This window comes from Haliaeetus leucocephalus, unplaced genomic scaffold (genome assembly GCF_000737465.1).
Source record: "Haliaeetus leucocephalus isolate CR32 unplaced genomic scaffold, Haliaeetus_leucocephalus-4.0 Scaffold175, whole genome shotgun sequence".
NCBI lineage: Eukaryota > Metazoa > Chordata > Aves > Accipitriformes > Accipitridae > Haliaeetus > Haliaeetus leucocephalus.
The window spans coordinates 39,688-54,958 of NW_010972611.1; the positions used below are offsets into that span (position 1 = coordinate 39,688).

General features: G+C 40.3%; 2 protein-coding genes across 7 annotated transcripts in view; one reads left to right on the forward strand and one right to left on the reverse strand.

The window, feature by feature from the left end:
- Window positions 1-344, reverse strand: part of SYT11 (synaptotagmin XI) — a 10,459-nt gene extending 10,115 nt beyond the window's left edge. The window contains exon 1 of the mRNA XM_010564152.1: window positions 174-344. Coding sequence (XP_010562454.1) covers window positions 174-344 — 171 coding nt within the window. The remainder of the gene's footprint in view (window positions 1-173) is intronic.
- The window catches only part of LOC104829638 (GON-4-like protein), a 29,726-nt gene continuing 14,508 nt past the window's right edge, over window positions 54-15,271 (forward strand). For 4 of the 6 annotated variants that reach the window (XM_010563996.1, XM_010563999.1, XM_010564001.1 and 1 more), the window contains exons 1-15: window positions 54-220; window positions 2,284-2,505; window positions 3,188-3,384; window positions 4,775-4,849; window positions 5,207-5,257; window positions 5,657-5,707; window positions 6,498-6,593; window positions 6,837-6,941; window positions 7,778-7,948; window positions 8,785-8,977; window positions 9,744-9,845; window positions 10,482-10,522; window positions 10,812-10,915; window positions 13,179-13,377; window positions 15,068-15,154. In XM_010563996.1, coding sequence (XP_010562298.1) covers window positions 2,361-2,505; window positions 3,188-3,384; window positions 4,775-4,849; window positions 5,207-5,257; window positions 5,657-5,707; window positions 6,498-6,593; window positions 6,837-6,941; window positions 7,778-7,948; window positions 8,785-8,977; window positions 9,744-9,845; window positions 10,482-10,522; window positions 10,812-10,915; window positions 13,179-13,377; window positions 15,068-15,154 — 1,617 coding nt within the window. In that variant the 5' untranslated portion in view covers window positions 54-220; window positions 2,284-2,360. Of the gene's footprint in view, window positions 221-2,283; window positions 2,506-3,187; window positions 3,385-4,774; window positions 4,850-5,206; window positions 5,258-5,656; window positions 5,708-6,497; window positions 6,594-6,836; window positions 6,942-7,763; window positions 7,949-8,784; window positions 8,978-9,743; window positions 9,846-10,481; window positions 10,523-10,811; window positions 10,916-13,178; window positions 13,378-15,067; window positions 15,155-15,271 lie in introns of those variants that run through there. The other 2 variants (XM_010563997.1, XM_010564000.1) reach the window with 2 other exon arrangements.

Below are 15,271 nucleotides of genomic sequence, written 5' to 3' on the forward strand. Positions count from 1 at the left end.
GGCGGGTCTTCCGCCAAACTCGCGCCGGCGGCCCGAGCCGGCGGGCCGTACTCCGGCCCGGGCGTGTGGAGGGGGCCCGGGGAGGGCTCGATAAAGGGCGGGAAGAGGCCCCCGGCCAGGGCGGCCCAGGGCTCCGGTCAGGAAGCGCCGGGCGCGAAGGAGGCCTGTGCTACCGCCCAGATCCCCGAGGGCCTCGCGAGTCCCGAAGCGGTGGCGGAAGGTAAATGCGTGTGCTGCCCGCCCCTGGGGGTGTTACGGTGCCTTCGGTGGTTCTCCGGACGCCGGTTGCCGCCTTGGCTCCTGCCTGCTGCTGGTCCGGCCTCGGCCCTGTGAGCTCTGCTCATCGCCGGGCTCAGCTAAGGGAGCGCTTTATGGGCCTGTTTACGTAAAGGTTTTCCTTCGGGTGCTTAGTTTTTGTGGTGTTTGTTTGTTTGTTTTTTTTCTCTGAAGTGTTACAAGTTAGCAAGCTTCCCATTTTCAAAGTTGGGGGGGTTTCCTCCCTTAAAACATTAGGAAACTGATGGAGAACTTAAGCTACTTGCCTGTAGTGCTTCTGAATGCTAAAGTGCTTTAGAAGTTGCTTTTTTTTTTTCAAATTTCCAACCTAAAATACCCAGTTTTGCAAACTTGCACGCAATTTCCTGGTCTTGCCCCTCTGTTTAATCTTTTATGCACTGTAATAGCCATCAGTCCTAACAGTAATTTTCGTAGACATATTTTGCAAGTTTTATGTGGTGCAAGATATGTTACTTTCACCTAGTCTTTAGACAAGACTTTGTAAATCCAGGCTTTGATTTGAAACAGTCACCTTGTGTTTATTTTTTTAAAAACAAATGTTTGGCTAATAAGTCGTGAGACTGGCAAAAGTGCAAGTTGCTGGTTCAAAAAATACTGCTTTTCAGAGTTTTTTGCCTGCATTTGCTTTCATTCTCAGAAGAGAATTCTTTCAAGCATTCAAAAGAGTAGTCTATAGGGACACTTGTATGGGGCTCTACTGTGATCCTTTACAAGAGCCAATGCAAGTAGAACTTGTGTTAGTATCAAGTTACAAATTTGTTGTGGAACATAGGTATTTTGGAAGTTTGTGTAAAAAGCCCAAGTGAACTTTGCTTGCCCTGAGGTTCACTCAGTGAAAGTGTGATGTGTGAGCTAGTGAGGGAGACTTGACTTCACAATCAAAATGATGCTCATTTTGTATTTCTGGTTGTCTTCAAGTCTACTGAAATAAGTGGTTGTGCCCTCTTTCCCCAGATTGCCCATCCTGTTCTTTTTCTCTTTTCCTGGCATACATCTTTGTCTCTGAGCTGAATGAGATTGCAGAATTGACCTGGCAAAAAAAGTGGGGGTGTGTGGGAAGTGTGGGGGTGGTGGTGTTTTTTCCTCTCTATCTGGATCAACTCGCTGATCTGATTTTCTGTGCAACTACACAAATACCTGTGCCAGAGCAGCAACTGCTGCAGGGTTGGGGAGCTGGTTTTGTTGGGTGACTGTTTTCATACTGGCTCAAGGTGTTCATGAAACTCCAGGCTTCAGCTGTTTTTTAGTAATTGTCGTAAGCCCATCTAACTACAGGCTGCAGCAAAAAGGGACAGTGCTTCCTTGTTTCCTTGTGAAAAGTGTTGTCTCTGGTTCTTGTTCTGCTGTGATTGATTAGCTCGTTGATTTGACTGAAAGCTGATTTTGTGTCAGGAGAAAAGGGAGTGGAACAGGGGTCAGTTCACAGTTGTTTTCTAGGAGTGCGCAGAATAAGAGCGGGAAGGGTACGTAGCCACCCCTGCCAGCAGTAGTGTGGTTTTAAATTGGCCCAAGGTGGCTGTGAAACTGCATACTAAGGTTGCAGTCAACTGTGCTGTTCCAGCTGTGAATAACCTGCCTGGGTGAAGGAGTGCCTGCCCCTAGCTGTTGATTTCTGTTGTTGCAGTTGCATTTATACAACAAGCAGTACAACCATGTTTTAAACAAATCATCGGGTTTTTTGGCATTGGATCATTTGACAGGAACAGTTTTCAGCATAGCTGTGCAAAACTGATAGTGGAGGGAGCAAGACTGAAATAGTTGGAGGTGGGCATCTCTTCGCCTGGATTTGTTTCCAGCAGGATGGGACTGCTGCTGCAGTGTTCAGTGTATCTGGATTACTTTTACAGGCTAGGTTAGACTTGTGCAGTTGATTTAACAGATTTGAATGGGTCACTATAAGCTTTTGTAATTGCAGCAGCCTCTTAACCTTGCTTAGCTGTGTCCATATGGCATATCTGACTACAATTTAGTGTATACTGTTTACAGGGAAAACACCTAAGCTGTGTACAGAGGTGGAAGTGAATTCGCAGAGAGATCCATATCTGACGGAAAACCAATCTGCAATGCAGGAGTCTCCAGTGAGAAGTTCTTTGCAGCTGGCTGTTAGAAATCCTACTGTGATGAAGCCACTGAAGAACACCAGAGCTGGTGAGTGGCCCCAGTGGACTGATGAGGAAAATGAGGATTTGGGACTGTTTATTCCATTGGGTAAGCTTTGTGCAAGGAGCAGACCTGTGACTTGATACAGTAGATGCAGAATTCTGGAATTGTGTACACCATAGCAGGGGCTGTTTAGGTGCAACGTTCTTTGAAGTTTCCATCCTGCGCTCTCTAAATCAGTGGCTAAATAAACTACAGGTATCCAAGTGAAACTTGCTGGAGCTGATCTCTGCAATTTTCACTTACTTAAAAATACTGCTTTCCTTCAGAGGAGGCTATGATTCTTTTATTTCCCCGAGTCAGAAAAAAAGTGCCACTTGGGAAACACTAAGTCCTGGAAACTAATCTGCTCTTGCTGTATGGTGCCTGGAGATTTGCAACTGTTTTAATCTTGATGGCATACTTAAAACACTTCCTTCTGGAAAAGGCATAAAAAGGCTGCTGAGACCATTCTGTAAAAGCAGCTAGTAGACATGGCAAATACATAACCTTTATTTGCTTGACTAATGTGACTCACTTGGGTCCTGCAGAATTTGAACCCATCATTCAGAAGACTTTCTAGTTCTTATGGCCATTTCCATTTGGATGATCTCCTTATCAGCTGTTGGAAAGCTGCTGCCACTTCAGTATTTGCAGAATTCTGGCTTTTTTTTTTTTTAAACTTATACTGTCAGAATGTGCTGGATGTGAAGTATCTGAATTTTTAGTTTCCATTTTTGTTAATTTTCAGAGGAGCAAGATGGAGAGGATATTGAGAGAAGGAAGAGAAGGAGGAAGGCAACCAAACGGAAAAGAGAAGGGAAAAGTCAGGAAGAGGAGGGATCTTTATCTTGTGACATCAAGCTAGATGATACTCTTGATCGCACCTTAGAAGATGGAGCTAAACAACATAACCTGACAGTTGTCAACGTGCGAAACATCCTGCATGTGAGTGCGGTGGGGCTATGACAGGGAACGGAGAAGTGCCCAGCTTTTTAAGAAAGTGCAGTCTAGACTTGAGTATAGTGCTAATGGTAGCACTTGATTTCACGAACAAGGAAGACTGGGTAGGCACACATCTCCTAATCTCTCCTATAAAAAGCTATAAAGAGAGAATCACATGGCATATGTATAAGTTACCTGGACCTGGCTTTGTTAGTAGGTATTGATCCCTCACGACCATTTATTTACAATAGCAAATGGGTCTGTTTTACTGTACTGTAATAGCAGTAGCAGGAGTAATTGAAGTGGTTCTTCAAGAAGTAATACTTCTGGTTCCGGTTGAGGAGATGTAGACTGTGAACTCACTGTTTCTTGTTTTGAGTGAACTGTTTCATGATGAAGTCCTGATGGAATTCTAGTGGTGCTGACAGAAATGTATTGCTCTTAGTTAATTACCCCAACCAACCTTTTAGTCCACCACACAACTTCCAGTTAGAAAGGAACTGCAAAAAGAATATCTGTGGTGTCACAGCTGTGTAATGACACTAATTCTACACCTATATTAGGTGTAGATTTCATTTTATCCCATGAGCAGGGTCTGGAGAGCAATATAGGTATTTTCCCACAGGATCAAAAATTGTGCCCAGGCAGCTAGTCTAATCCAGGTAACCTCAGATATTTTTCCTTTTTGCCATCCGTGTGGCAAACAAACTGGAGACTGCCATGATTCTTTTGGGAAGATTCACCAGCTGATTTTGTGCAAGTGCCATGAATTAATGCCTTTCTCTGTCACGTGGCACTTTGGAAGGACTATAAATATCTCACAGTCACCTACCTTCCCTGGAACCTTATGGTGGCATTCAGAAATTGTAGTCACGGATACTGGGTCTCTTCTGGCTTCCCCTATTTCTTCTAAAAATATACAATGTTTTCTGAAATGATCTAGCACAATGTTTCAAAGAGTAGATTATTACATACTTTCTCTAGATAATTAGACCCTTTTTTGGAAGCCTGTGAGTGCTTAAGGATTTAAGTTTTCTATTGTAGCTTCATAGCAGCATTTCTCATGTGGCTGGGATCATCTCATTTTACTGATTACATGACACAAGGGAAGGGAAACTGGTGTGGGCTTTTGTTTCGACTATTTTCTTTCCTTCTGCTGGAAATTTATTCTGTGAAGCATTCACAGAGAATGTAATGCAAATATTTTTATCACTGTTTACTTTATATTTTCTTGTCCAGTGACTGAACAATCTTTTTTATTATAACATAATTACAAAGTATATCATACACTGAATATTTCTCCATCATGTTTCCAACTAGTTTATTTTAAATTTAAGTCTGTTTCTTTTTAACAAACAGAATGTAAGGGATACTTTTTTGTGTGTTCCTGTAGGAAGTGATCACAAATGAGCATGTTGTTGCTATGATGAAAGCAGCCATCAGTGAGACAGAAGATATACCTCTGTTTGTAAGTAAAAAGCTTTTTCGGTTTGGTTTTTCAGTTCTTCCAAATGCACGATACCTTCACCAGTCTTATCTTCTTGGTCCATGACGTGATATGGAGAGAACAGGTAGAATAGGTAGTACCATAATTTACGTTTCGTTACCAGATTTGCCACCTGGATGAAGTGAGTAGCGTCTGTGTATGAGTGTAAATTATGAAACAGAATTATGAGGGGCTATTTTTGATGTCGCTCTGATCATGTCTAAAAGGTAGTGAATTTAAAAAAAGAGAAAAGTCTTGTAGTAAAGAGTTGCTGGGGAAAAGTTTGCAGTTAAGGAAAATAGCTGAATAGGCTGCTGTTGTCTTGTTTTAAACTCTCAGGAGCCCAAAATGACTCGTTCCAAACTGAAGGAAGTTGTGGAGAAAGGAGTGGTATGTATGTCATCTGTTTTTACTATTGTATCCTCCCCCTACCTGAATGGTTTTGAGTGTGGGTCTTCTAAAGAAGTGTATAGTGTGCTTTTAAGTGATTCATTCTTAAAATGAAAAAATAAGTTAAAGCAATGTAAAAAAGAATTAATTTTAGATGAGCAGAATAGAACCAGGTCAGAGTTAGAAAATGGAGCGAATCGACAGCATCTATTACACTGAAGTTATTGCCTGTAGGGATCACATGGGAAGTTTAGAAAGCCTTTGTCCGAAGTCTGTTGTTACTTGGCTACTTTAGAGAACAAGGCCTCAAGATCAAGTACTCATTTGATTTAATAGATTGTCTAAGCTGTGCAACATCGTGCTTTTCAGAGACAGTTGAATTGTTTCTGCTATCTTTAGGTGATTCCAACATGGAATATTTCTCCAATTAAGAAGGCGAATGAGGTGAAGGTAAGTGAACTACTGCTGGGAAATCGGAGAACATACTAAAGGCACCCTGCTGAGCAAGGAATCTTTTGGAGGGGTGAAGCAGGCTCATGTCTAGCACATTGGGAGTATTGGTGACCAGGAGCATTGCAAACAGGGTATGCAAGGCATGATAAGGCAGTTAACATAGCAGCAGGTGCACAGAGGGCCCAAAAGAGCTGCCTTCAGGGGAAGACAGAACATGATGAGGTGATGACATGCCATAAGGATGTCTTTTCTGCTGGGTGGTCCAGCTTCCCATGTTGGTACTGCAGCAGCCTCTACCTGGATGAAATTCCTGATAGTGAATGCCACTGCCCAGGCCTGTTGCTTCAAGGTGTTCCTCCCTGGGACTGTTTTATACGCTGTAGGACTGCCTGGAAATACAGCCTGGATCTTTTTTTTTTTTTTCCTGAGCTCTGCCTGCTCCAAAAGATTTGTTATCTAGGTGTAGGCAGGATTCAGCAGTGTAGCAGGAGTGAATGGCCATTCCAGTACTAGAAACATGTCATTGAGATGGTGTCTGCTCAAGCAGTGTTTCCATCATATAAATGCTAAATCATTTGTGCCCGTTCTTGCACATTTTCAAAGCACTTTGCTTTACCAGTCTTTAGCAATTTCTTTGTTTTCGTCAGACTTTTTCAGTAGTCTCCTTCCGTTCTGAGCTTCAGGATATTTCCTCAGTTAGAAATCTTTGATCCAGTAGCGCACCATTAGAGTGTAACTCTTTATCTTGCCTGTAAAAAGTTGTCACCTTTCTTCTGTTCTGTTGCAGCCTCCTCAGTTTGTGGACATTCCTCTTGAGGAAGATGATTCATCTGATGAAGAATACCAGCCTGATGATGAGGATGAGGATGAGACTGCAGAAGAGGTAAACGCAACTTGTACAAAGATTTGTTCTGTTCAGCATGGAGTTGTCTGCATGTTTGAGGCAGTAGAATGCTCTCTTTATTTTAACACATGAAAACTGGTAAGTCATCCCGGGCCTTCTAGTAATCTTTCTTCAATGCTATATTATTCATTTGGCTAAAAAAGAGTCTTTGGAATATTAGTTGAAGCAGTGTTTGATTGTGGCATGATTGATTGATTCCATTCTGCGCCTTTTGCGCTATAGAGCTTGCTGGAAAGTGATGTAGAGAGCACTGCTTCTTCTCCTCGGGGAGCAAAACGATCTAGGACAAGGCGATCATCTGATGAAGAGGGAGGGATGCTCTGTGAGGTAAATTTGCAAGAGAGTTTTTGCTTTCTTTAGAAACAACTTTCAGTCATTATTCCTAAATTATTAATGCAAAAGCAAGAATACATATTATTGCTTAAAGTTGTGGCGACATTACAGGTGTTATGTGGCTCTAGGGTCCCACTGCAATGGTTCTTGCATAAGCAGTGAGTGCAACCCTTGCAGAAAGAGCTTAGTCTAAAATAAACACGAGTACCTAAAAAAGCACTGGCAATGGAAACTATCGGCTCTTCAGATAACAATTATTTTTCTCATTATTTTTGAGAGGAGTGCAGGAGAATTGCTTTCTGTGCTTGGCTTAGGAGGAGAAATTGATTTTGATAAAAGCATAAAGATATTTGTGGTGACTGTATGCACCGTCAAATCAGTGGAAGGAGTATGTGCAGTGTGATAAGAGCCGAGTATCAGCAGACAAGAATGAGAAAGTGACTGTGAAAACTGACCACTGACACTGGAATCAGTGAAGGAACAATAATGTATTGATATTTCCACGTTCTACTCACCATGCATTTGTTTTTGGGAGGGTTGGGAGTGTGCCACAATTACTAGCATTCAGGTTTATCAACTCTAGTAATATTGAGACTGATACCCAAATCTTCCAAATGGTCTCCTTTCCTGCAAATCTTTTGAATGGTAAATTTATTTGCACTTTCTGAAAATCAAAGTGAGTCTAATATGAAGAATCCATTTCCTTCTGTGAAGGATTTCTCTCATTTCTATTGTGCTAGACTCTGGTCAAGCAGAAAAAGAGACTTACTCTGTCCTTGGAAATTTATGTTCTAAATAAAACCTTTTAACACAAAGGCCTTTTTAATTAGATGGAGAAGGTTACTACGCCTGTTGTTAGACATATTAGTGCTGAAGTAGTTCCCATGGGACCTCCACCACCTCCTAAACCAAAGCAAAACAAAGACAGCACTTTCATGGAGAAGCTGCATGCAGTGGATGAAGAATTGGCTTCAAGCCCAGTATGCATGGATTCTTACCAGGTAGTGTTTTGGGGGATGCTATAAATAGTGTGGTTTTAGTTTGGGTAGAATTTGTTAGAAAGGAGGTAGCTTTCTGGTGTTCTCTGCTATTACTTTTACTTCATTCTGCTCTCTTTTTATAACTTTAAATAATAAGTTGAGTCTCCATAGTTTTAAGACCCTAGCTTTGTGAGAGAATAGAGGTACCTGTTTAGTAAAGTGTTGTATACTTTTAGTTTCTTGTATCATAACTGCACTTTCTGTTTATGCTCAGAAGTCTCTCACTGCCATTGTTTTGACTGTTAAATGTACTTCTGTGACATTTACATGACTAATTAAAATAGTTTTCATTTTGAAAGATATCCTGTCAGCTTAGTTGTGTTTTGCAGGCAAGTATACTGTTAACACCTGAGGAAGCTTGGTTGTAAAGAGAACCACTGTTTTATATTAATAATGAGAAAAATATTACTGATCTGTGTTGCTGTGCAAGGGTGAGGAGCCTGAAGAGACAGTCCTGTGCTGCTGCTCAAGATCAATTTCAGATAGTGAAGAGGGCAAACAGTGTAAAACATACATGAAAGAATCAAATATTGCAAGTGGAGATTGCTTCCTCGGTAGCAGATAAAGAGTTTGGCATGAGATAAATGAACAGTAATGTATTTATAAACAATAGCTGTTTAATAGTGAGAGTAATGAAAGTTTAGCTTTCTTGGACTACCAAAGTAAATGATTCTTTGTGGCAGGAATCTAATATTTTGGTATTGGACTTTTTTGGCTGGGCTGAAAACCCTGCTGCTGGAGAAACTGAGAAAAGCAGAGTCGTCCTAACTCCATTGTGCCTTTCTTTCACATTTCAGTCTCTGGAAGACAGCCTCATTGCCTTCCGAACCCGATCTAAGAGACCACTGAAGGATGTTCCTCTTGGTCAGCTGGAGGCTGAGCTCCGAGCCCCAGATATCACACCTGATATGTATGATCCCAATACTGCAGATGATGAAGAATGGAAAAGGTGGCTTGGAGGACTCATGAATGACGATGTGGAGAATGAAGGTATATGATGGATGTTTTGTTGTTGTGTTCACCAGAATTGGGGGTTACATTGAAAGCCTGGAGTTTTTTCTTTCTATGTGGTGTTCTTGGCTGCAGCCATTATCTCATTTAGTAATATGCATGTGTTTTGCATGCCATCAGCTTTCCTCATCTTCTCCATGGACATTTGTGAGGGTTTTTAAACTTTAGGTGTCTGTCTCACTTGTAAATATTTACTAGCCAGCACATGCAGTAACTGGCAACCATAAATGAAAGTTATGTGTTCCAGCCCTTAATCCATTGTGCTGTGTCATGAAGCTGGCAGTGTTGCTACACCTGCACCTGAGTGTGTCATGCTCCTTGGTAGGGACATGACTTGTTTTGGTAAAAACAACTATTTTGTTCTTTGAGAAGAAAAAAGAACAAGCTTTGGGACTTGACTTTGTTTTGTCCTGAATTTACTGGTTGCATGCAGTTGTGCAAATTGAATATAAAACACATTGAAATAATACTACTTCACTCTTTCTAAATTAGCTGTAACTCAGGTCACAGAGAAGAAATCCAGCTTTTCTAAATGGGAATGGCTACAAATGAGGATGCAAGTAGCTCAGTTTGAAGAGAGGATGGGCTTGATACTGCTTCCATAAAAAGGATCATACAGTTAATTTCAAGCAGTAATCCTAGCCCTCTTTGTGCCAGGTTAGACAGTAAATCAGGTGCTTCTGCTCCTAGCAGTTGGTTGGTCTTGGGGCAGGGTAATCACATTTCAAAACATGCTTCTTACTAGATGAAGCAGATGATGATGATGACCCTGAGTACAACTTCCTGGAAGATCTGGATGAACCAGATACAGAAGACTTCAGAAATGATCGTGCTGTGAGAATTACCAGTAAGTCTTTTGGAAATCTCGCCTCCTTTCTTGCTAGGATTAGTAATTCATTTTGAAAAGTGAGCGTTCTGTTGCAAAGATTTTGCAGTGTAGGCTAATTAAAAAAAATCTGCATACTGACTTGAACAGCTTTTCCATGCAAAGCTGGCATTCTGTGAATACATGAAAGGATCTAGCCAGAGCTGCTGTGCTATCAGATGCAACTTTATTCCATAGAAAGAATGAAGAATAATACTTACGTGATAGTACAGTCTTTCATAAAGCTTCAGCCAATTCAGAATTGAATGCTTGCTGAGTGTAATTAAATTTTCTCCAAGTCCTTACAATCTTTGTGTTAGTTCTATAGAACTACTATAGAACATACCACTTTTCATCTTGGTTTAGGCCTTATTACAGGTTAACATAACTTTAAATTTAATTCTGAAAATTAGTTTTTATATGACATTTTTGAATCAGAACAGTCTCAGCTGAAGTTTTTCGGGGCCCAGCATTAAAAAGGAATATAATATCAGGGGCCTTTTCTTTTTGATCCTCTCTTTGCAAGAGAGATTCCTTAAATGACTTGATATTATGACAGAATTGCTAAGTGTTTCTTGGAAAAGGAATCTTCATACAACTTTTTAATTTTACTTGCAGAAAAGGAGGTGAATGAACTGATGGAGGAGCTGTTTGAGACAGTAAGTGATAAATTTGGTATAGCACTGAAGAATAGATCTTTCTCAGATCTGACATGAAATCTCTAAAGCTGTAAAGGGGTGGTCTCTGTAAGATGCTTAGTGCTGGCTATGTGCAAAGGGCCCTACCATAAAAGTGTAATTTTTAGCCTTGGGAAGGAACATATATAGGAAGTTCCTTAAGTCCCTGCAGAGATCAATGTCTATGCTAAGAGGATCATCATGATCTTTATTAGGTAAATATACTACTTGAGCTTTCTATTCCTGACTGTTGCTACATGTTTGCTGTCAGTTTCAGGACGAGATGGGTTTCTCAAACATGGAAGATGAAGGTCCAGAAGATGATGAAAATGTTACAGAGTCACGGCCAAATTTTAATACACCACAGGCACTTAGGTAGGATCATTTGGTTATGGTCGTAAAATTAAAAAAATAATAACAACTCTGTTGTGATAAAAAGCCTATGGTTACCTGCAGCTGTACCATGCCACCCACCGAAGAGATAATGCCTTTTCAGCACAGGCCGCTGTTTTGAAAGCTCAGAGCCATTTTTATTTATGAGATTGAACACTTAACTTGACCCTCTTTTTTCTGTCTGTCACCTTTGACTTTACTGATTGTGGTGCATCTGAAGAAGATGACGATAACAATGAAAATGTAACTGTTCAGAAAGAGACAGGAAGAATGTCTGCACTAAAAGATTGGTGCTGGCTGTTCTGTATCATAGCTGAAAACAGCAGAGGTCTTTCAGAATGGTGATCTGTTCCAACAAGCCGGTATCTCTAGTGGAGGATTCTGTTCCTGCTGCCTTAATCTCCATGCTATATGTACTGTCCCTGTGTATTTAAATTGTGTTTATTTCTCAAGTCTGTCCACATGTCCCCCCTTTATTAGACTAAATTCTTCTGAAAAAATTGCTTCACTACTTGCTAAGTCACTTACTTCAGCTGTTAAACTAACAGTAGTTAGTGGAGCAGGATATTGCATGACTGGCAATGATACTTCATAGCAACGGGTAGAGAAACTGTGGATACTGGGATGTTGCTGCATATGTGATCAAAGCTATGTAGGACCTGTGCAAAGAAGGTCCCAACCTCAAAGTGGTAGCCACTCTAGCTCTCTTAATTCTTGGTGCTTTACACTGTGGTGGTGGGTGTAGTGTTCTGAAATAATTTCAGAAAAATAATAGTTTTCTTGTCTTTTTAAAATTTTTAAATTTTTTTTTACTGTTAAGCAGAAGGAGTAAAGGTCATTTACTGCCCTCACATTTTTTTTTTGATGACCAGAAATGTTTGAGGAGCTGGTTTGACCAAGTGTGTCACCTTTTAAGTAAATAGCTTAGATGTAATGGTGGCCTTTTCTAAGGAAAAAGACTGCATAAGATACCTGGGGCCTCGGTCTGAAATGACTATAGTTTCAAAATTGGCTTTTGATGATTTTTGGTATGGGTTGTACTTGAAACAATGCCTTGAAGAGGAAAGGGTCTAAAGCGTTTCTTTCTAGGTAATAATACCACTCTAACTAATTACAAAAATTGGCTGAAGGTGAACTGTGGTACAAATGGTGTCTCCTTGTTTATGGGGCAGATCAGCTCAAGATCAAGCTGTATCTGTTTGGGAAAGGAGCTAAAATGAAGGCTGGAGTTTTTTTGATACTCTCTCTGGGATGAGCAGTACCAGAGGGGAGCACAGCAATTCTTAAACCAGCTACAGACTAAAAGCAAGGAAACTTTATGCTCTCTCCTATTATTTGTATGCATTTGTCTTTGCTAATGGCTAGTTGTATTCATTTTTCTTCCATGGCAGTTCTCCCAGTTGTTTCTTCCCCAGTTTTATCTGTATACAGGATTCTTAAAGTTGTTTTGTGGCAAAATATTGATTTGCTACGTTTATTGTTGGTTTTGTGATACCTTGCATTAGAAGCATTGTGGAACAACTTTACCTATAACTAAGTTCAGGCCTGTTACAGAAGTGAAGCTAATAACTAGCAGAAATCAGAATATTAACTGGTGTAGCTAAAATAGACAAAATCTGTCATAAAGCAGGGGATAGCTGAAGCTGTTTTTGAAAGGACAGTTATATGTACATCCTCTTTTCTGCTACAGGAGTAGCTCCTACTATAGTATCAGCAGATGTCTAGTATAGTACTCTGCATAAAGCTAGGTAATACTTAATTTGTTTTTTTAAGTAACAGCATTTGAGTTGGTGTGGGGTCTTTCTGGAGACCCTCATGGTAAAATGCCTCCCATAATACCTTGGGTTCAGACCTTGCCTGATGATATAAGTTAAATAAGATTGGTTCTAATGTATTCTAGATCATCCTAGATCCTGATTGCTGAGAGTATCTGAGCACTTGAGTGGAACTCGCATGAGATGTGATTGGGAATGGTGGACAAGACTGTTAACTGTCCTTGGAATAAACAGTTGAAGCATTGCATCCCAGAACTACAACAGTGCTGTGGTAGATGAAAATATTTATACATAAGCCAACTGTGTAAATAACTTTTTCAAGTTGAAGTATACTGTCGGAAGTGTTGAGTAGTACAGGGTTTATAGTTCTTAAGCTGTGCACCCAAATACAGAGTAAAATATTCTAAATAAATGTGAATAGTTATTAAATCATATGGTTATTATATTTCCGTCTGCCTGATCTCAAACAGATTTGAAGAGCCTCTGGCCAATTTACTGAATGAACAACACCGGACAGTGAAGGAACAACTTGAACAGTTGAGAATGAAAAAGTCCTCTATCAAGCCACCACAAGAGATAGAAAAATCAAAACCTCAAAATGAGAAGCCTCTCCAGAGCCTTGTTCTGGACAGTATGCAAAGAAAGAGGCTCCAGCAGCAAATGCAGCAGGTAATAAAATGTTATCTGGTCTGACCTAATGAGTATTTGCTGTATACTGCGGGGGCTGGGGAAAGCCAATGGTACAGCAAGCACTTCAGCATGCTTCCTTAAAGAAATTAATTGAATAAGCTACATTTGAAGCTGGAGCTTTAATACGTGATACTTACATACCTGATTCCACACTGAAAGACAGTTCGAATTGAATGTGCAAAGTAGAGCTTATTTCTTGGCATCTGTATTGTTCTCATGTGAGAGAGCTGCCTTGGCCTTGTTTGAATTCTGACTGTAATCTGTCAAAATCCTCTGTTTTCACCAACTCCTTTACTACTTTCTGAGAATATTACTCTTGATGTAGTTTGGGTTCTTTTTTTCCTCCTCCCACCAAGCAAAACTGTAGAAATTCAGTTTGAACATTTTAAAAGCTGTCAGCAGCATAGATGAGAAGCGGTACTTAAAGAATTTTTTTCCATGTCCATACAAAGTTCAAGAGGACTTCTCAATACTTGAAACTTACTGTTAGCTTGATCTCATGAGGACAAAGTGTGCTGTTTTTGTGTGAACTTGATACATAGTCGTTTATTATTCTGCATGCCTTATACAGTGTCATGTCTTGGTATGTGGCAGCAAGGGAAGGACACAGACTTCTCAAACACAAGATAAAGAAATGGATCTTGCATTAGACATGTAGAGTAAATGACCTTTTTAATTTTTCAGCTGCAAAGCAAGATGTATGGTGTTTGTGTGCATATGGGGAGTTCTGATAGCTGAAGTCATTGTTTCTGAAGAAATACTTCAGTATTTAATTAGAAAAAAACATCCTTTCCATATTGATCCTTATGGTATGAGACTTTGGCACAAAAGCTAGGAAACTGCTTGTCATGGTTTAACCCCAGCCAGCAGCTAAGCTTCACGCAGCTGCTCACTCACCCCCCCACCACCCAGTGGGATGGGGGAGAGAATTGGGAGGAAAAAGGTAGAAAATTGTGGGTTGAGATAAGAACAGTTTAATAGAACAAAAAGGAAGAAACTAATCATGATAATAATAACAATAATAAAATGACAATGCTAATAAAAGGATTGGAATATAAAAACCAAGTGATGCACAATGCAATTGCTCACCACTTGCTGACCGATGCCCAGTTAGTTCCTGAGCAGCAATCCCCCCCAGGCCAACCCCCCCCCAGTTTATATACTGGGCATGATGTCACATGGTATGGAATACCCCTTTTGGTTTGGGTCAGCTGTCCTGGCTGTGTCCCCTCCCAGCTTCTTGTACCCCTCCAGCCTTCTTGCTGGCTGAGCAGGAGAAGCTGAAAAATCCTTGACTTTAGACTAAACACTACTTAGCAATAACTGAAAACATCAGTGTGTTACCAACATTTTTAATACTGAATACAAGACATAACACTATACTGGCTACTAGAGAGAAAATTAACTCTATCCCAGCCAAAACCAGGACACTGCCCTAAGACTTAAACAGATGATGTGTTCAAAATCTGTGTAATAAACTTCCTGGCAGTGGAATTTTCCCCTCAGTTTTCTATTGCTTAAAAGATTTTTTTGAAGTCAGAATGTGATTTTTTTTTTTTTTTTTTGGGGTGCTCAGGAGATATTTCTTGTGCCTCTGTACTTATGCTTTCCAGTTTCTTGGATTTCTGATACACTGAAAAAAACCATTTGTCTGATTTTATTCTTCAAGCACGTTCAGCTTCTGACTCAAATCCATCTTCTTGCAAGTTCCAACCCTGCTTTAAGTTCAGAGGCCAGTACTACCAGGATGTTTTTGGTAAGGATATGTTTAAAATCAGAGCTACATGAATTTTAATGACTGCTGGTCACTGGAGAGATTTTAGAGAGCTTAATTTATTTAATTGATCCCATTAAACATAGAGATTACCACTCA